This window comes from Callospermophilus lateralis, chromosome 5 (genome assembly GCF_048772815.1).
Source record: "Callospermophilus lateralis isolate mCalLat2 chromosome 5, mCalLat2.hap1, whole genome shotgun sequence".
In the NCBI taxonomy this organism is placed as follows: domain Eukaryota; kingdom Metazoa; phylum Chordata; class Mammalia; order Rodentia; family Sciuridae; genus Callospermophilus; species Callospermophilus lateralis.
This window is the reverse complement of record NC_135309.1, coordinates 111,175,831-111,197,277: the sequence shown is the minus strand read 5'-3', so window position 1 is coordinate 111,197,277 and position 21,447 is coordinate 111,175,831. Positions and strand designations below refer to the sequence as shown.

The 21,447-nt window shown below is 38.3% G+C and overlaps 1 protein-coding gene across 1 annotated transcript; it reads right to left on the bottom strand.

The window, feature by feature from the left end:
* Nucleotides 1–9,634: 9,634 nt before the first annotated feature.
* On the bottom strand, nucleotides 9,635–21,049 carry Crhbp (corticotropin releasing hormone binding protein). The gene is made up of 7 exons (XM_076856094.1): nucleotides 20,969–21,049; nucleotides 20,499–20,592; nucleotides 20,074–20,231; nucleotides 18,462–18,672; nucleotides 16,296–16,444; nucleotides 12,170–12,287; nucleotides 9,635–9,792 (listed from the first exon to the last, which is right to left on the bottom strand). The coding sequence occupies exons 1-7, from the start codon at nucleotides 21,047–21,049 to the stop codon at nucleotides 9,635–9,637; spliced, it is 969 nt and encodes a 322-aa protein (XP_076712209.1).
* Nucleotides 21,050–21,447: the final 398 nt, after the last annotated feature.

Genomic DNA, 21,447 nt, shown 5'->3' with positions numbered 1-21,447 from the left:
CCACTTCGACAATGTATTACATAAACAAATCCAAGAAGCAAAAGATCAACTATACAGGGAGATAGAGGTAATAAAAAACAAACAAACAGAAATCCTAGAAATGCAGGAAGCAATAAACCAACTTAAAAACTCAATTGAGAATACTACCAGCAGAGTAGAACACTTAGAAGATAGAACATCAGACAATGAAGACAAAGTATTTCAACTTGAAAAGAACATAGATAGCTCAGCAAAACTGTTAAGAAACCATGAGCAGAACATCCAAGAAATATGGGATAATATAAAGAGACCAAACTTAAGAGTCATTGGGATACAGGAAGGTATAGAGGTCCAAACCAAAGGAATGAACTACCTATTCAATGAAATAATACGAGAAAACTTCCCAGACTTGAAGAATGAGACAGAATCCCAAATCCTAGAAGCATACAGGACGCCGAATGTGCAAAATCATAAGAGATCCACACCTAGACACATTATAATGAAGATGCCCAACATACAGAATAAGGAGAGAATTTTAAAAGCTACAAGAGAAAGGAAGCAAATTACATTTAGGGGTAAACCAATCAGGATAACAGCTGATCTTTCAACACAGACTCTGAAAGCTAGAAGATCCTGGAATAACATATTTCAAAAACTGAAAGAAAATGGGTTCCAACCAAGAATCACGTATCCAGCGAAATTAAGCTTCAGGATGGAAGATGAAATTAAAACCTTCCACGATAAACAAAAGTTAAAAGAATTTGCAGCTAGAAAACCATGTCTTCAAAACATCCTCGGCAAAACATTACAGGAAGAGGAAATGGAAAATAACAATGAAAACCAACAGTGGGAGGTAGGACAGTAAAGGGGGGGAAAAATATTCAAAAAGGAAAACAAACCATGTATAGTAACATAAATAAACAATTATGGCTGGAAGAACAACCCATATCTCAATAATAACCCTAAATGTTAATGGCTTAAACTCACCAATCAAGAGACACAGGCTAGTAGAATGGATCACAAAACAAGACCCAACAATATGCTGCCTACAGGAGACGCATTTGATAGGAAAAGACATACATAGACTGAAGGTGAAAGGTTGGGAAAAATCATATCACTCATATGGACTTCGGAAACAAGCAGGAGTGTCCATACTCATATCAAATAAAATAGATTTCAAGCCAAAGTTAATCAAAAGGGATAAAGAGGGACACTACATACTGCTCAAGGGAACCATACACCAACAAGACATAACTATCATAAATATATATGCCCCAAACAATGGTGCAGCTATGTTCATCAAACAAACTCTTCTCAAGTTCAAGAGTCTAATAGACCAACATACAATAATCATGGGAGACTTCAACACACCTCTCTCACCACTAGACAGATCTTCCAAACAAAAGTTGAATAAGGAAACTATAGAACTCAATAACACAATTAATAACCTAGACTTAATTGATATATATAGAATATACCACCCAACATCAAGCAGTTACACTTTTTTCTCAGCAGCACATGGATCCTTCTCAAAAATAGATCATATATTATGTCACAGGGCAACTCTTAGACAATATAAAGGAGTGGAGATAATACCATGCATCTTATCTGATCATAATGGAATGAAACTGAAAATCAACGATAAAAGAAGGAAGGAAAAAACATGCATCACTTGGAGAATGAACAATTGGTTACTAAATGATCAATGGGTTATAGAAGACATCAAGGAGGAAATTAAAAAATTCTTAGAGATAAATGAATGCACAGACACAACATATAGGAATCTATGGGACACATTAAAAGCAGTTCTAAGAGGAAAATTCATTGCTTGGAGTTCATTCCTTAAAAAAAGAAGAAACCAACAAATAAATGATCTCATACTCCATCTCAAAATCCTAGAAAAAGAAGAGCAAAACAACAGCAAAAGAAGTAGAAGGCAAGAAATTATTAAAATCAGAGCTGAAATTAATGAAATCGAAACAAAAGAAACAATTGAAAAGATTGACAAAACTAAAAGTTGGTTCTTTGAAAAAATAAATAAAATCGACAGACCCTTAGCCATGCTAACGAAGAGAAGAAGGGAGAGAAATCAAATTACTAGCATACGGGATGAAAAAGGCAATATCACAACAGACACTTCAGAAATACAGAAGATAATCAGAAACTATTTTGAATCCTTATACTCCAATAAAATAGAAGATAGTGAAGGCATCGATAAATTTCTTAAGTCATATGATCTGCCCAGATTAAGGCAGGAGGATATAGACAACCTAAACAGACCAATATCAATTGAGGAAATAGAAGAAACCATCAAAAGACTACCAACTAAGAAAAGCCCAGGACCGGATGGGTATACAGCAGAGTTTTACAAAACCTTTAAAGAGGAACTAACACCAATACTTTTCAAGCTATTTCAGGAAATAGAAAAAGAGGGAGAACTTCCAAATTCATTCTACGAGGCCAACATCACCCTGATTCCTAAACCAGACAAAGACACTTCAAAGAAAGAAAACTACAGACCAATATCTCTAATGAACCTAGATGCAAAAATCCTCAATAAAATTTTGGCAAATCGGATTCAAAAACATATCAAAAAAATTGTGCACCATGATCAAGTAGGATTCATCCCTGGGATGCAAGGCTGGTTCAATATACGGAAATCAATTAATGTTATTCACCACATCAATAGACTTAAAAATAAGAACCATATGATCATTTCGATAGATGCAGAAAAAGCATTCGACAAAGTACAGCATCCCTTTATGTTCAAAACGCTAGAAAAACTAGGGATAACAGGAACTTACCTCAACATTGTAAAAGCAATCTATGCTAAACCTCAGGCTAGCATCATTCTGAATGGAGAAAAATTGAAGGCATTCCCTCTAAAATCTGGAACAAGACAGGGATGCCCTCTCTCACCACTTCTGTTCAACATAGTTCTCGAATCACTGGCCAGAGCAATTAGACAGACGAAAGAAATTAAAGGCATAAAAATAGGAAAAGAAGAACTTAAATTATCACTATTTGCAGATGACATGATTCTATACCTAGCAGACCCAAAAGGGTCTACAAAGAAACTATTAGAGCTAATAAATGAATTCAGCAAAGTGGCAGGATATAAAATCAACACGTATAAATCAAAGGCATTCCTGTATATCAGCGACAAATCCTCTGAAATGGAAATGAGGACAACCACTCCATTCACAATATCCCCCCAAAAAATAAAATATTTAGGAATCAACCTAACAAAAGAGGTGAAAGACTTATACAATGAAAACTACAGAACCCTAAAGAGAGAAATAGAAGAAGATCTTAGAAGATGGAAAAATATACCCTGTTCATGGATAGGCAGAACTAACATCATCAAAATGACGATATTACCAAAAGTTCTCTATAGGTTTAATGCAATACCAATCAAAATCCCAATGGCATTTCTTATAGAAATGGAGAAAGCAATCATGAAATTCATATGGAAAAATAAAAGACCCAGAATAGCAAAAACAATGCTAAGCAGGAAGGGTGAATCAGGCGGTATAGCGATACCAGACTTCAAACTATACTACAGAGCAATAGTAACAAAAACAGCATGGTACTGGTACCAAAACAGGCGGGTGGACCAATGGTACAGAATAGAGGACACAGAAACCAACCCACAAAACTACAACTATCTTATATTTGATAAAGGGGCTAAAAGCATGCAATGGAGGAAGGATAGCATCTTCAACAAATGGTGCTGGGAAAACTGGAAATCCATATGCAACAAAATGAAACTGAATCCCTTTCTCTCGCCATGCACTAAAGTTAACTCAAAATGGATCAAGGAGCTCGATATCAAATCAGAGACACGGCGTCTGATAGAAGAAAAAGTCGGCTACGATCTACATACTGTGGGGTCGGGCTCCAAATTCCTCAATAGGACACCCATAGCACAACAGTTAATAACTAGAATCAACAAATGGGACTTACTCAAACTAAAAAGTTTTTTCTCAGCAAAAGAAACAACAAGAGAGGTAAATAGGGAGCCTACATCATGGGAACAAATCTTTACTCCTCACACTTCAGACAGAGCCCTAATATCCAGAGTATACAAAGAACTCAAAAAATTAGACAACAAGATAACAAATAACCCAATCAACAAATGGGCCAAAGACATGAACAGACACTTCTCAGAGGAGGACATACAATCAATCAACAAGTACATGAAAAAATGCTCACCATCCCTAGCAGTCAGAGAAATGCAAATCAAAACCACCCTAAGATACCATCTCACTCCAGTAAGATTGGCAGCCATTATGAAGTCAAACAACAACAAGTGCTGGCGAGGATGTGGGGAAAAGGGTACACTTGTTCATTGTTGGTGGGACTGCAAATTGGTGCAGCCAATCTGGAAAGCAGTATGGAGATTTCTTGGAAAGTTGGGAATGGAACCACCATTTGACCCAGCTATTCCCCTTCTCGGTCTATTCCCTAAAGACCTAAATAGAGCATGCTACAGGGACACTGCTACATCGATGTTCATAGCAGCACAATTCACAATAGCAAGACTGTGGAACCAACCTAGATGCCCTTCAATAGACGAATGGATAAAAAAAATGTGGCATTTATACACAATGGAGTATTACTCTGCATTGAGAAATGACAAAATCATAGAATTTGGAGGGAAATGGATGGCATTAGAGCAGATTATGCTAAGTGAAGCCAGCCAATCCCTAAAAAACAAATGCCAAATGTCTTCTTTGATATAAGGAGAGTAACTAAGAACAGAGTAGGGACGAAGAGCATGAGAAGAAGATTAACATTAAACAGGGACGAGAGGTGGGAGGGAAAGGGAGGGAGAAGGGAAATTGCATGGAAATGGAAGGAGACCCTCAGGGTTATACAAAATTACATACAAGAGGTAGCGAGGGGAAAGGGAAAAATAATACAAGGGGGAGATATGAACTGCAGTAGAGTGGGTAGAGAGAGAAGAGGGGAGGGGAGGGGAGGGGAGGGGGGTAGTAATGGATAGGAAAGGCAGCAGAATACAACAGACCCTAGTATGGCAATATATAAATCAATGGAAGTGTAACTGATGTGATTCTGTAATTTGTATACGGAGTAAAAATGGGAGTTCATAACCCACTTGAATCAAAGTGTGAAATATGATGTATCAAGGACTATGTAATGTTTTGAACAACCAACAATAAAAAAAATTAAAAAAAAAAAAAAAAAAAAAAAAAAAAAAAAAAATGGATGTTAATCATTACAAATGATCTATTCAAACAGAGGCCATTCAACCTACTTATTTGAACATACAAAGGTGTGTCTCTTTTCCTTAAATTTTCACTGCACAGAGAAGAGTATATATTCAGATACAATTTCATACGATTATACTATAACAGGAGTTTCTTTACCCAAGTCTCTGTTGGGTGTTTTGAGCACACAAACAAACTGCCTAGAAGTAAAGCCTGTCCACCAAATATTTGTTTTCTTTCATGAAGATTCTACTCTGCAGGCAAGCCCAGACAACATTGTTTTCCTGCTCAATAGCAAGAAAAGAAATTTTTTTCTGTTGGGAGAAATATGAAAAAACTTTTATGTGTGTATGCTAGGGATCAAACCCAGGGCCTCACACATTAAGCAAACACTGAACACTGAACTATAGTTCTCAGTCCTAGAAAAAACTGTCCGTAAAATTTGTTCCAAGTCAAATGTATGTCCTTCCCAAGGAAAAACTACATGGCAGATGAAGAAAAACTCAGCAAGAAAAAGGCAACATAAATGGTAAAATGAAGGACCAGAGAAATTAAGTTGCTATTATGAGCACATTTACAGCCAAGTTAGTGAATGCTTTTATTTAGTACGGAAGACAGGGCAACCCAGTGGGAGAAAGCTGGTGTAAAAGTGATATTTCTCATTATTTACACATAAAGCATGAGTTCTGTGAACTTCAAGGGTCTCTGAACTCTCAGGAGATTTGAACGTGTATTTGTGTATATGAATTTTTTTTCTTTTCTGAGAGATCACCTATAAGTTTCCAAGGGGTCTAAAATTTTCAATTATAAAATTATTTAAGGGATATGGATAAGTTAGATACTGCTACTTCAGTGAAAGCTTGAGGATCATAAAATCAAAGATGTGCATTTGAAGTATTTTACATTGGAAGAAAACTGAGTCAGGGCTTCCTGGATAGTTATAGCAAAACTGGACAGGAAACCTGGAGAATTAGCTGAGAATTGGATCTAGACAGGCCCACAGTATAAAGTAGGGTAACATTCAATTATATAGAATATTTAAAAAATCCCAGGGGCTTAGCAAAATAAAAGCTTATTTCTCATTCACATAAAGCTCAGTATGGAAATTCCTAATCAGTGGGCAGCCTTACCTGTGGTCATTCAGAGACTAGGCTCCTTGCATCCTGGCTCTGTCTTCCTGAACAGCGTTGGAGCCCTCTGTTTGAAGAAGCCTGTATCTAGACAATCCATAGGGGAAGAGAGAGAAGGTGTGGATCCCATGATTCCATCACCTGCCCACACTCCTCCTGTTGGACTTCAGTGACATCACCAAACTTAACTGAAAGGGACGATGGAAAATATAGTCTAAATCTTCACTCATGAGGTAGAAAAAATGAGTTTTGGTGAACACATAGCATCTTTACCCACTTAAAAGAAGCAATAGTACCAGGAAGCAGCTGGGAGTGAAGAGGACATACTGCTTTAGACACCAGGAGAAAGTCCAATGTCTTAGGCAGAGGAGGAGACTAATAGGACTATGAAAGTGTCCAGAGGACGGGATGGTCACAGTGACGTACAACCCAGGAGCAAAGTGCTCAGAGTTTCAGGCATAGAGGCAGGAGGAATTGGGAGAATAAGTCATGAGTAGTAGAGACCTAGTGACCCAATAAGTATTTAGGAAGACTAGGAGTAGGAGTGGGGGATAAGAACAGGATGAGGCAGGAGCTGGAATGGAATAACCCAGATCTAGGAAGATCACAGTCATGGGGAACAGGGCACAAGCATGGATCGTCAGGACAGGCTATTTGTGAGATGGCTCATTCATGAACAGCATGTCAGATAAGAGCTGGTTCAAGTTCCTTTTGCCCAGGTCAGCATTGGTCCTGGAGTAATACAGGGCCTCCTGACAGGGGTCAGTTATAAGGAGAGGCATAAGAAAATAGGTAAGATCTGATAACAATCCATCATCAAGTGTTACCATAACTTTCTCAGCTTCTTAGTTACTGACAACAGCCCTAACTAACCCCAACTTCCTCACAAATGTCCTGGGATGAAACGGCATCATTGAGTCAGTTCAAACCCTCCAGAGCACAAAGCAAATGCCCATTAAGAGGATGGGGTGGTTTATTTGCTTAGAAGAAAAAATAATAAAAATAATAGTCAATATATGCAACGCACTGTTCTTAGGCTTTCGACTTATTTAAGCATTTAATCTTGACAACAACTTTATGAAGAAGGAACCTTTCATGTATGTGTGTTTGTGTGTGTGTGGTCCTGGGGATTAGAATCCAGGGCTTATGTATGCAAGGCAAGCACTCTACCAACTGAGCTATATCCTCAGCTTAAGAAGGTACCTTTATTACCCTAAAATTACAGATTAAACACTGAGCAATGGAGTCTGACTAAGTGACTTAATCCAAGTAAGCAGTACAGCTAAGATTCAAGCAGAATTGACTCTGGAGTGGATGATCTTAGAGATCCACATTTGACCATTTTCATCGCAATGTTCACTTACTCCATGGATGAAGATGCACCTTGAAACATTTTGTTTCAAGTTAAAGTTATCCACCCTAAGAAGAAGACATTAACAGTTTCCTAGTGTGTTCACACTCTCAAATAATGTAAGCTATCTGCACTAAAAAGTTTTGAAGTAAAATATGTCACAAATGAATGATTGCAGAAAGTCAGGGCTAGAAGGAACCTCAGGGATGACTGTCTTACCTGCATTGGGAAACCACATGTCATAAGTGAGTCAAGAGGGTTAAGAGCCAGAAACTTTTGACAGTGATATAACTCCCCTAGTTCTTAGGTGGCTAGAGGGACAATGATAACAGGCCTCAACTTCAAAGGATTTGTTTTTTATGAATTGAGGAGTCCTGTATTGTGTGTAACTATTCAAGGATTGTATAGTCGATCCATCATCCACACATTTTTCTACCCATCCATTTATCTGTCCATGTATTTATTCATTCAGTTGCTAATAGACACTCATTCAAAAATATCTGCTGAGGGGCTAGAGTTGTGGCTCAGTGGTAGAGCACTCGTCTCGCAAATGTGAGGCACTGGGTTAGATCCCAGCACCACATAAAATAAAGGCATTGAGTCCATACACAACTAAAAAAAATTTTTTTTTAAATTCTGCTGAGCCAAAACTTGTGTTAAATTCTAGATGTTTCTAACCCATTTGATCAGAATTCTTCCTTATGCCTGTTTTTTTGTTTGTTTGTTTGTTTGTTGAGATTTTTGTTAAGCCCAGGGCATGGGATCTCAGTATATGTCAATTAAAGTTTATATTAAATATGTTTTAGGAGTCATAATCATGACATTAATTATGGCATAATTTGAAGCTTCCTGCCACTATTCAAAGTAAAGAACTTTCTTTTTACTTTGAAATTCTAAGAGGATTTCTTACAACCTCATTTTGTTCTAAGATGTCTTTTCCATACCCCATGCTTAATCTCAAGCCAAACATGGACAAGGCTCAGTCAATAGTAAGTTGTTTTCAGAACCAAAGAAGAACTCAGTTTTCTACAAGCAGTATCTACAAGACTTATAAAGGTCCTTGCTGTTTTTGTTGAAAAGTGCATCCCCTATGACAGACATGTATCCTGAGTCTCCTGCAAGGATAGGGGGAAATGGATGTCAGTTCCTTGCTCCCTGCTAGGAACAGTTAGTGTTCCTTGTGCAAACATTGCAATTCTACCTGTGCCCTACATAATTCACCTTAAATGTTCCAGAGTTCTACTAGCTCTAAAAAACTTAAAATGAATTAGCTCAGCATTTGGTTCTGCATCACAGGGGAACATTATTTTCTGAGGGTAACAAAGGAGGTATCACTCAGGAAAACAAATAAAGCACAAAGTCAAGGTGCCAACCTTCTGACTATGTTTATTCACATTTAAATTTATGGATGGAAAGTTTTTTCCTTGCTACAAAGTTTTGTTAAACATAAATCAATAAATACAAATTACAAGTCAATAAATAATAGTTACAACTTCTATCTATTGCAAGCAGAATTATAAATAAACAGATGCTACTCCTTTGGTATACACAAGACTTTTAATTTTTTCTGTTGTACAACTACAGTTGCCATCATTTTCCCTTTTTTTTTTGTAGGACTTCCTTTGGGGATACAACTGTTCATTGCACATTCCTTAACACTGTCTTAACAGTTAAGATTTGTAGTACACCAAACAACTACAAGTATCTTCAGTTAAAATTTGTTTTCAGCCAAGTAGGGTTGATTTCTATCATGTGTTCATTGAGATATTACAAACAAAAAGGAAGCAAAGTACAAAAATGAATGTCCATATATATGTTCATGGCCTGGAAGGAATACTGACTGGCTTGAAAGGCTTTTCACTGTCTGGTCATCAAAATGACATGCAATAGCCATGAAGAACTCACTTAGCTAGCAGCATGGAAATCACTGAGCTGGTTATTCAAAGATTGGACAAACAGAATTCCGGGATGCTATTTCCATTTTGATTTTCCAGTTCAAATGGTTCTAGTTGACGATACTCAAACGTCACACGATTTACTTGTTTTCCACTGGAGACCATGCGCACCACAGTGTTGTCACAGCCAATTTTCACTTGGGCTATAATTGATGGAAAAAATAAAAGTTTCCCAGCAGGTTAGAAACCATAGCCAACTCATTGCTGTTGACTAGATTATTTAAGCACAACAAAAGTGAGGCAATGAATTTTCATTTATCGTACTCGAGCCACTTTTAGTTGAGATGTGTTTTTGTTTTTATTGTAGTATATAATTAATAAGAATCCTGAAATTGAACTCAGCCTTTCTCCTCATGTGCAAGAATACTGTAAGCCACAACTAGCTGGAAAGAGGCAAGAGAACATCTCCAGGCCTTTTTCCTGCTCTCCTGCAAAGCTAGGGTGTTAAAGAAGGCAAAGGTAATGAGTCATCTCTGCATAGGGGCCCTGGGTCAGTGTTCTTGATGGGGACAATACTGCCCTCCAGGGAGAGGTTGGACATTGGCAGGGGCAGTGTATGATTGTCACAACATCTGGAGTTGCTGAGGGAATGTACTGCTGGATATTTATGTAGATGAAAATATTTTCTTCATTTTCTGAGTCTAGATAACAAGTCTGATTTACACATTTAAAATCATTTGCATGGGCAGGGATGGGGTTGTGGCTCAGTGGTAGTGCACTTGCCTGGCATACATTAGGTACTGGGTTCAATCTTCAGCACTACATAAAAATAAATAAAGGTATTGTATCCATCAACAACGAAAAAAAAAAAAAGAGGAATCAGGGGTTATGGTTGCAGGAAAAATGGTGGAATGTGATGGACATTATTATCCTAGATACATGTATGACTGCACATATAATGTGACGCTACACTGTGTACAGAGAAATGAAAAGTTGTATTGCAATTGTGCACAATGAATCAAAATGCATTCTGCTTTCATGTATACCTAATTAAATTAAATAAATAAAATTTTAAAAAAGAATCATGTGCAGGGTGTAGAAATGTCCTGATTATACCAGCTTTTGTTCTATTGTCCACTTGAATGCTTCCTCATTTTTTTTTCTTTCTCATGTGGAATAGCTTAAAACATTCTTACTTGTCTCACATTCAATATTTTCATTATCTGTATAAGATTCTGACAACTTTTATATCTCTTTGCATGAAGTTATGCATGAGCAGTTATATATTAAAGGTCATTATTTTATTAAAAATTGCTTTCTTCTTATTTCTCTAGCCTCAAATTGGTTCCTGAAGCAATATTTTTCAGTCTTACAATAATTCTTTCTGCTCAGTCCCCCTGCCCATACCTATTGTTTCTTAAGGTGTGGCTAAATTCTAAGAAATGGCATTGTAATTGTGTAACAGGTAGCTTACAAATATTACCTGGGCTTAAAGGAAGTAAAACAATTCTGTAATGTTAGTGAGGTAAAGTCAATTTGAAAACACAACAAATATAAACTGTATAATCAGGCCTTAGTTCTTACCTGTGTGTATTAATTCTGTTTCAGAGATATCCAGGTACCAGCATGAGTTCAGAGAGAAAATACTGGTGTGCTGATCTGGTTTTAATTATACCAGGGCACAACTAACAAAATGACTGTCTGTTTTGCAGCTTCATTACCTAGCTGATAATATCAAGATTTTATCAGCTAGGTTAGACACTTGTGTGTTTCATTTATGTTTTACTTTTGTCTATGTAATGGTAACCGGAGATTCCTGTACCTAAAGTACAAGTATGGAAGTGACTCTTACAGAAATATTTTATATAATCCACCCCCCAACACACACATACATATTTGATTAGATTGGTATGAGCATCAGTAATTTCCACCTATCCTCACTGACCTGAGCATAATAATGACAAGGAAAATCCTCATTGGTTCCTGATAAAGAAGATCTGGTTCTATTTGGCAACTATGCACTAAGTCATTTATAACTGGTGCCCACTTTTGGATTTCAGAATTTACCTCTGGATCCTACTGGCCTTTGAGAGACTGGTTTGGCTGTCACAAGTTAGGGATATTCGACAGTTCAGAAAATTTCTGAAAAAGCTTACCTCTTTGGTGTTCATTTACTATAACTAATACACTTATTCACATACATAAAAACTTAAATAGTATTTTATTATTATACTATTATTAATTGATGATAGATCTACTATTGAATCATTTTAGTTGGTAAGCAACCCTTTAGTCTTCAGGAAATGAAAGCAGGGACCACTAAGAACATGGAAAGAATTGAAAAGCTTTGTATTTTTCACAGTTCTACTTAGGACCAACCTTAAATATATGCCCTAATTGTTCCATAGGTTTATCTCTTTATATCAGATTTTTGGTAATAGAGTTTGATATTATACATAGGCCTAACTGTATTTCCATACTGGCTCAACATATAAAATGAAAGATTTTTGTGGTGGAATTCATCTTCCAAAATGTATTTTTTAAAATGTGGGTATTTTATGCAAGGAAATGTTAACTCACCAGCGCCATGAAAGGGGTAGCAAAGATCAGCTAAAGGCATCATCTTGGAAGGGTCCAATCCAGTTCCTCCCAGCAATTCCACAAAGTCTCCTATTCCCCCACAACCTGCAGGGGGTTTCTAAGAGAATAAAGCACCAAAGAATACATTTAAACAAATTACAAAAGCCAAACTATTTGGTCAATGGTGGATAGTCGAATTCACTCAATCATCCTTCAATATCCTGGCAGCATCATTGAATTTAACGTCTGAGACTCCGGAAATGAAGACATTTTTAACAGGAAAAAAAATCACAAGAATTGCTTTTCTAAACCAGTTGAGTAATCATTTTTTTAAATGTGTGTGCCTGGTATTTTTTTTTTCATAATTTTAAGCTTAAGGGCCGGAAGCTTGATATAAAATGTATGAAAATGGAATCCAAAAATGCTTTGCTTTTCAAATCTCTTGGACATACATACTGAATTATTTGAATTTCTTAATGCATGAAGTCAGATTAAATAAAGTTGATTATCGGCATTTTATAAGTTGGGCATGCGAATTGGTTTTTCCCTTTGACTCACCACTTTCTCTTCTTTAGAAAAGAATTTCTCCACGTTGGAACACATCTTTTCTACCAATAAGGGTTTATTTATGAGTATATTTTTAAAAGGATAAAATTCTGATTTGGGGGCCCAAGTTAGCTAGACTTATCATTACCTTCAAAGCTCAGAAGGGACCTCTGCTTGGTTTAATGCTCTATTGTCTCTGTGTTGAAATTCCTAATAATTTTTAAAAAAATGGTCCTCACATTTTCACTTCATATTGTCTCCCACAATTTGTGTAGTCAGTTTGGCCTCTGAATCTTTTCTTCATGGAAGTGAATTTATTAAGTGGCATGTGACAGGTGCCCAGAAGTTAACCAGATAGACCCTGACACACAGGAACCAAAATCTAGACAGGGAACTTTAAAACACATACATGTATGCGCGTGCGTGCGCGCGCGCACACACACACACACACACACACACACTCCAACGTTTAGAAAGACACTGAAAAACAGCTGGAATGAAACTACAAGTTAGAAGATAACTTATAATAGCAATTGCTTAGCTAATGAATTGGCAAATGTTTTTTATTTTTTATTGTTTTGGCACTGGAGATTTAACTCAGGGGCTCTTTTCCACTAGGCTACATACTCTGCCCTTTTAATTTAGTTTTGAGAAAATGTCTTACTATTTTGTTTAGGACTTCATTGAGTTGCTGAAGCTGGTCCTGAACTAGTAATCCTTCTGTTTCAACCTCCCAAGTTGCTGGAATCAGAGGTGTGCAGCATCTGGTGGGGACATCTTTTTTTTTTTTTTTTTTTTTTTTTAAAAGATGTTTTTAGTTGTTGATGGACCTTTATTTATTTATTGATATGTGGTGCTGAGAATCGAACCCAGTGCCTCACACATGCTAGGTAAGCACTCTACCACCGAGCCACAACCCAAGCCCTGGGCATCAATTTTTAAAGGGCCTACTATGTGCAGCATTCTAGGCTTAGGTTCTTTTCACATAATTTCATCAAATGATGAAATAGAGATTTAATTAGCCCCACTGTGCACAAGGTTTCATGTTTGTGAATTGAGAGTTAATGAGCTACTTAGTGGTGAAGGGAAAAAAGACTAAACTGCCTTTCCCTTGAGTAGAGGATGTCCTGGGGGAACATCTCTACAGACTAAAGTTTCCACTCAGTTCTTTAGGTTCCAAATTTCAGCAGGTGGTGTTGAAGGGAAAAGGCAGCCTTGAGAGAGAGAGAGAGAGGGAAAAAAAATGGGAATTTAAAAAGTTGATAAAAAGTGGAAACTAAAATGAGGGAACCAAAACAAGAGACAAGGAAGTTAGGTGGACCTAACTTAGTTAGGTGGACCTAACTTAGTTAGGTGGACCTAACCTAACATTCCTAAGTGTTGAATGACATTTCTGTCTTCTTTGTAATCCTCTGTAGTTTTCTTATAAACAATGGCAGAAACTGAGTTGAGTAGGGACCTATCTGGGGTTCCATTCTTCAGCAGCGATCCTTGAGATTTTTTTCTTGAGGTTCTAAGTTATTATCCATCTCTTGCTAGGTTACAACAATGTGCCAAAGGAGTACCTAGACTCCTTGTACCTAATGTAGAGTTCCCCACTGTACTCAATGTGCAAACTGAAGCTTCCCTTGGTGAAACTCACTTTCCAATGCATAAGAAAGCTGTAATGTTTTATTTTAGGAAATAGTCTTGAGGGATACACAAATAACAACCAAAGAGACATCTATCTCCTGAGGACCGAGAAAACAGCAATATGGTCCCTACAGCCCATTCACTGTGTGGAAGCCAGAGGGCCTTTAGACATAAATATATATCAGATCATGTTGCTTTCCTGTTTGACCTCTCCAATGGTTTCTCATTTTATTTAATATGGGCAACAGGGTTCTCCACACTACTGTGTTGCCCATCTCCCTAAGACATCTCACATAAGTCCCCGCTATCTTGTCTTCTTCCCATTTCTAGAACCCAGCAGGTTCAGTCTTGTCTCTCAGCCTCAGCACCACTGTTGCCTTTACTCTTTCTTTTTTCCCCAGATTTGGCTCCTGATCTATTACTCAGATCTCACTTTAAATGTCTCCTTCTTAGAAGATTTCTTTCCTGATTACCTTATATCAGATAGTTCCTCCCCCTCTTCACCTCCTTGTTCCCAGTTTATTGTCTATCAAACCACTGAGCTGCATTCTCTGTACAGCACTTGCCCCTAGTAGAAATGCATGGCAGCTTTGCCTGTCTCAGGATCTGTCTTGTTCATTGCCAATTTTCAGCATCAGAAAATATTTTTTTTTCGGGGGGTGGGTACCCGGGATTAAACTCAGGGGCCCTCAACCACTGAGCTGCATCCCCAGCCCTATTTTGTATTTTATTTAGGGACAGGGGTCTCACTGAGAAGAATAAATGCCTAGGACACTGGAAGCTCTAAATTGTTAAGAGGAAACACTAACATTATTTCTTATAGCCTCAGTACTGCAGGACAGATCTCTTCACCTGCTATCACACCGCCTTTTACATCAAGAATGGCATGCAAATAATATCAAGCCAAGAAGACTAGAGCAAAGATATTAAAAGATGTGCTTATCAAAGAACTATTCTTCCATTAAGGTCTAATTTTTAAAAAAAAATGGCAGTGACTCATGAATTTAGGACTAGAGGAAATTGGAAATTTGCTTTTCTCAGTCCTGGTCCTATTAATTTGGCTTCACTTGAATCTTTCTGATTAGGAACTGTGACTATCTTTTTAAAAAATATATTTATTTTTTAGTTACAGGTGGACACAATATCATTATTTTATTTTCATGTGGTGCTAAGGATCGAACCCAGTGTCTCTCGCATGCTAGGCGAGTGCTTTACCTCTAAGCCACAATCCCAGCCCACTATGACCACTTTGATACCAGCAAATGTGTGTCATCTAAACTTGGTCATATGAGAAAGTAATTGGAAATAAGGATGACTCGTAGGGAAAATGCTACCAGTACAAGTAAATGTGGATAAGTTCAACATTAATTTTAAGGTCCATTCAGAAATTCATTTGAAAGAAAATTGATATGGATTATCAACTAATATTTTCATGCAAAATGCATAAAATTTGATGTGTTTCAAACAACTCTTCAAAACTTTACTGTCTTTGAAATATAAAAAATCCAATTTCATATTTTATGCTACAGTTAGCATTCTTTCATACCACAGTTCTGTCAATGAGATACTTCCTTCATGTCAAAAAAAAAAAAAATCCAATAATCAGAAACAGCTGTGTAGATGACTCACAGGAGGTTCTGCTAGGAGAGAATTTTTGTAAAAGAGGCAAGTACAAGAGAGTTCAATTGTAATTACATACTACAACTTTACCAGTTGAAAGCATTTCTTACATCACAAGAAAAGTATTGAAATAGTCAGAATGGGCACCTGAGTAGGGTTCTGACAGCATAACAGAAATAGAAGAGGGCTTTTATTAAAGAAGCTGGGGCAAACATGGGATTTAATAACCAGAGGAACATAATACTCCAATTTGCTGATGCCAGGTTTCCTTTTCCTCTGATAAAGCTGTGGCTTTACCAAATGATTAGGAAGCGAGTAAGTCACTCACCTTTGACTGAACACCATGTAAGCGTCCCAGAGTAAGATCAGATATTTTGATCACTACTGGATAAATTATGGAGAAGCTGCAGTTTCGATGCTGGTGTGGAACTACCAGGGTGAATTTTCCATTTGGAGTCTGAGAGATGACATTGCAAGCTTTGTAGGAAACAAAATGTTACATTTGCATTACTTGGTTTGCTGGGTTTTAATAGAAGTTTATTGTCTCCTTATTCTAGATTTATGTTCATGGCCTAGAATCTTGTGCCAGGAAGAGAATATATATCACATGACGATTTGGAGAAAGGAAGGAGTTGGGGAATAAATCATCACTGATATTTAGATATTGTCAGGAGACCCTGGGCACAAGGGGGCTTTCTCACTTCATCTCACAGGGTTGTTTTTTACAACAAGAAGACATGAATTGTTAACCAGACAAACAATACTAACTGGTGTATTGTTCTATGAAGACTTCTGTCAACTAGGATCTAGGTTCAAGCTAGGAATATGGAACAATCCAGGCTTAAAGGTGAGGCTAGAACTCCAACTCTATCTGTCTGAAGTCTTCACTCATAGAATTTGGAGCCATATGTTGTTTAAAATAAGTAAGTAAATAAATAAACAAATAGGGCTGGGGTTGTGACTCAGAGGTAAAGCGTTTGCCTAGCATGCATTAGGCACTGGGTTCAATCTCAGCACCACATAAAAATAAAATAAAGATATTGTACCCACCTATAACCAAAAAATAAATATTAAAAATTTAATAAAAATAAACAAATAATTTTATTTTAAAATAGCAACAAGATAGGCTGGTAAAAATAGCAGGCTTAAGTCTAATAAATATTTGCCAAATGTTCAGTGATATTGATTAAAACAAATTTAAAAAAATCAGTTGTAGATGGACATAATACCTTTATTCTATTTACTTATCTATTTATTTTATGTGGTGCTGAAGATCAAACCCAGTGCCTCACATGTGCCAGGCAACCGCTCTACCACTGAGCTACAATCCCAGTCCCCAAAAGGTAAGCTTTTAACATTCAATTACTCTCTGGAATTTCTGGAAATTTTTTTTGTTTTTGTATCTCAAATCTAGACTTGTATTTATTTTTCTAACTTTGAAACAGAAGAATTTGCATTTTTTGCTGATTATGGCAAAAGTTCCTGGTTAGTCAGAAAAAGTCTGATTAACCCACCTCTTGCCTCCTTCTTATATTTTTAGTCACACTTTTAATTTCAAAAAGAACTGAAATTTCATAATTCTAGAAGACTTCTTTTGACTTCTCACCAAATGTAGGAGAAACATTTTCTTTTGTCCCCAAGAATTATTCTGTACCAGTCCTCAGAAACTGCCTTTTCTGGAGGCAGGGGAGCTTCTTTCAAAAAAAATATTGTTTATTTTTAAAAAAATAGAAGTCAGAAGACTAGTAGTACATTATTCTTGGGCAGATTAGGCCCCATCCTTCAACTTCTTGAAGTATTAATATTAATACTAGTATATGTAACCTAAATGGTTGATATTCTTTCATCTTCTGATTTTTAAAAATGTTTTTCTTCTAATAGGAAAAAATAAGCCAATGAGTGAACTCGATTTAATTAAAATAATAGGCTTCAGGCCTGAACTGTAGTTTTATAGAATATGTGTGTCTCCACCAGAAATGAAATAAATTAGGGTTGTGAGTTCAGTATCAGAAGACAACACAAAAGTATTCTGGTTCAATCCTCTGCTCAGGACATGACATCTGTCCACCATGTCTCTGATATGCAGCCTTTCAGTTTTTGCCTAGGTAGTTCTAGATCACAACTTCATATCTCATCCTTCAAGCTTATCCTGGATCAGTGGAATGACTTGGGAAATTGAAGTTTCCCACTGAAAGCATCGTAGTATCTTAGGAGATCTAAACAAGACTTTGGAGGAAAAAATAGAATTGTACCCACCCTAAATTAGTATACTACGTAGCCTGGGAAATAAATTAACAAGTGTGACTTGATTTTCATAATAATGATCAGAAAATAACCCTTAGATCATTTCCAATTATAAGTGAATTTCCATTCACATCATTTCTCAGTTCAAATTTTCTAAGACTGTGAGATAATGGTATTTTGGAAAAGCAATTTGACTCCCCTCATTCCCCAAGTCCTGTCTTATTACTGAGAATGCAGGAAAATCACTTACGAAAGAGGTTGGGGTCTGTCTTTATGGTTACTGTGAAACCATTTCCTGGTTCATGGACCCTGAAGAAGATCATGGCCACATTCTGGGAAGATCTGATGCTCCTTCGGCTAAGACCACTCTCACAGAAATCTATGTACCGCTCAGTGGTGGGGAGAAGATGATCCTGGGAGCTGGGGAATTTCTCCCCCTTAAGGATCCAACCATCAAATACCTTCCAAAAAATAACAATATAGAGACACAGATGGTCACTTTCATCAATTCCTGAGATCATGGGTGTGTTGAAATGGGGGAAAAGTTACCCAGCAATAATCCTTCAGTGGTAAGTGAGAAATTGGCAGCCGACCCCCTGCCTGCTTCCTTTCCATTTGTATGTATTCTGACTGTGAAAGTTCATTGCAAGTAATATTATTAACCAGTTAATGCTTTTTTTTTTTTAATGTATAAGACTTGATGTTGTCAAATAAAGAGATTTTCTTATACTTTATTTTTGTCATTTCAACCATTTTGGTAAAATGAAATCATAAATAATATACATTTTTATTTTGATCATATTTTCTATATCTCACCTTCAGAAGAATTCCACCAAAGCATAACTTGGATTTCATTCAGCTCCTTTCTTTCCTCTAGTTATTGAAATATGAACAAAATATCTCAAAAATAGGTAGCAAAAGAAAAAAAGGGGCAGCAATTTTATCTGCCAGTGTGCAAAAACTTATTCTTCTCTCTCTCCTCTCTCTCTCTCTCACACACACACACACACACACACACACACACACACACAGAATTTTTCCTGTTGTTACCATCTATGGTTGAACAAAAGGTGAGAGTCAATTGACTTTACTCTCAGAATTACCAGAGGTCTTTAGTTTACTGAGTCCAACATAATCCACATTAACAAAATTACCAACACAGCTACAAATTATTTCTCACATGTTTGACAGGTTACAATATGAATCCATTTTGAAGGTTTAAATCATGATTATTTTCATTGAACAGTAGAGCTCCATGTAAACTGACCTATTAGACATATGGAGACTGGCAATGGTGAAGCTGTGAGGTTGGGGGGCTTTTCCTCCCCTGCCACCTACTCAAACTCGATTCCCCCACAGAATCCCTCCCAGCAGCCAGTGCACTACTGCTCCAAAGTCGGATCACCCAGACTTTGTAGACAGCCTCTGCTGGGCTGGAACAGCTCAGGCAGAGAGGGGGTCAGCAGGAAAAAGGGCTCGGATCTCAAGGATCTCAAACGTATGTGGCTGGCATTCTCACCAAGACTGGCTTCCTAGTTGGACTTCCTGCCAGTTAGTTTTCATTATATTTTGTCAGCTTCAGATTGCATCACAACGTTTCAAGCTACTAATTCTCAATTTCCCAGGGCCTCGAAAAGTTTAAACCGCGTCCAGCAGCAACGGCCCTACAGGCAATCGGGATAGGTCTTTCTAGGAATTGGGACCAAGTTCCTGCAGCTTGGGAGCCCGAGCGCGCCTCTCCAACACCGGCACCAGCAGAGTGTCTAATTGAGAAGTGTCATCTGTTTTCCACGGCGGTAGCAACACTCCAGCCCTTTCCAATCCTCCGGTTACCCCAGTTCAGGCAATGACGGGCGCCTTACCTTTAGGAAGTCCCCGCCCTCACAGTCGATGGAGACCAGGTCATAGTGGATGTTGATGAACTCCTCTGGCTCGGCGATGAAAAACGCGGCGCAATGCAGCTGCGGCCTGTCGGCGGTGAAGGTGAACTGACCCGGGAGGCTCAGCATGTCCAGGCATCCTGGGGAAGGGAAAGGAACCAGGCATCCAGGACTGTAGCTCTCTCGGCGCCAGACTCAGGCGTCTCTTCTCCGGCTCTGCAGCGCGCACTGCAGCGAGCCCGGCCCAACTTCAGCTGCTCATCTCGATCTCATCCTTAGCAATGGGGATCACGCCCAGGAGATCGCGGCCACCCCGCGCCGTAAGATCCCGGGAGGCACTTAACACTAGGTGTCCAACCCTAACCTCCCAGCCTCCCAGGCGCCAGCGGACTGGAGCCCCGACTTACGCAGAGCACGGTGGTAAGGCTGCTCCCCAGCCAGGTCCCGCTTCAGGTTGGCGCTGAAGAGTAGGAAAGGGTCATATTCCGCGGTTTCTTGCAGCTGACCAGGAAAATGGGTCGGTTCGGAAAAGTTCAAGACGTGAGAAAGAAAATGCACTAGGAGCTGGGCATCCTATCTGCCTCGCAGCAAAGTGAAAAGAAAGTCAATGCCTCCTTGGGTGTCTGGAGACAATGGGAAGGTCTTAGACCCTTTCCCCTCAGACCAGGGCATCCCCATGGGCGAGAGAAAAGCAGGCAGTAGAGATGCTCAGAGGCAAGGAGAAAGATAGGTCTAGGCGAAACCGGGGGAAAGGACCCAATACAGAGGAAAGGAAGAGCTAACCTTATAAAAGGTTGATAGCAGAGGCCACCTGCCTGCCTCTCAAGGCTGAACATTCATAAGAAATGTGTGATGGGTCAATCTAGGGATGGCTTACCTCTAGGTGCCGGCTCTGTCCTCTTAGAGCCATCAGGAAGATCAGAATGAAGTGACACTGGAACTTGAAGTTAGGTGGCATGCTTGGCCTTGCAGCTTATGCACTCTGCTCCGGAGATCCTGGGCTTTTCTTCCCGCACCTTTGCCCAGACTGAGTGCTAGAAGGCAGTAGGGTCCCTCAGTTAGGTCTCTTTTATAGAGCAGCAGGGAGGGGAGGCTGTCTGCCCCTTAACTCATGGGAGCTTAGTTACCATGGGTTACCCTTTCTCAGTGACAAAGTGCGTGGTGATGACGAGGGTCTGGCTCTCAGTCACAAATTTTCAGCGTGGCCCAGCATTATTCACGAATGATTTCGATCATAACTTAGTGAATTAAAAGTGTGGGAGAAAGAATGAGGCAGGGACAAAGAATAGGGAAGGACATTTTACTTGGTCTTCCAAATGCTTCATTATACTTCCTGTGAACATTTGGAAATTTTTC

What these genes read in the sequence shown, in the direction of transcription:
- Crhbp (XM_076856094.1), bottom strand. Translation starts at nt 21,049, where the DNA reads ATGCCACCTAACTTCAAGTTCCAGTGTCACTTCATTCTGATCTTCCTG. An exon ending in GCCTTACCACCGTGCTCTGC is followed by an intron (nt 20,232 to 20,498) that starts GTAAGTCGGGGC and finishes TCCCTTCCCCAG; the next exon opens with GATGCCTGGACATGCTGAGC. An exon ending in TACATGGTGTTCAGTCAAAG is followed by an intron (nt 12,288 to 16,295) that starts GTGAGTGACTTA and finishes TTATTCTCTTAG; the next exon opens with AAACCCCCTGCAGGTTGTGG.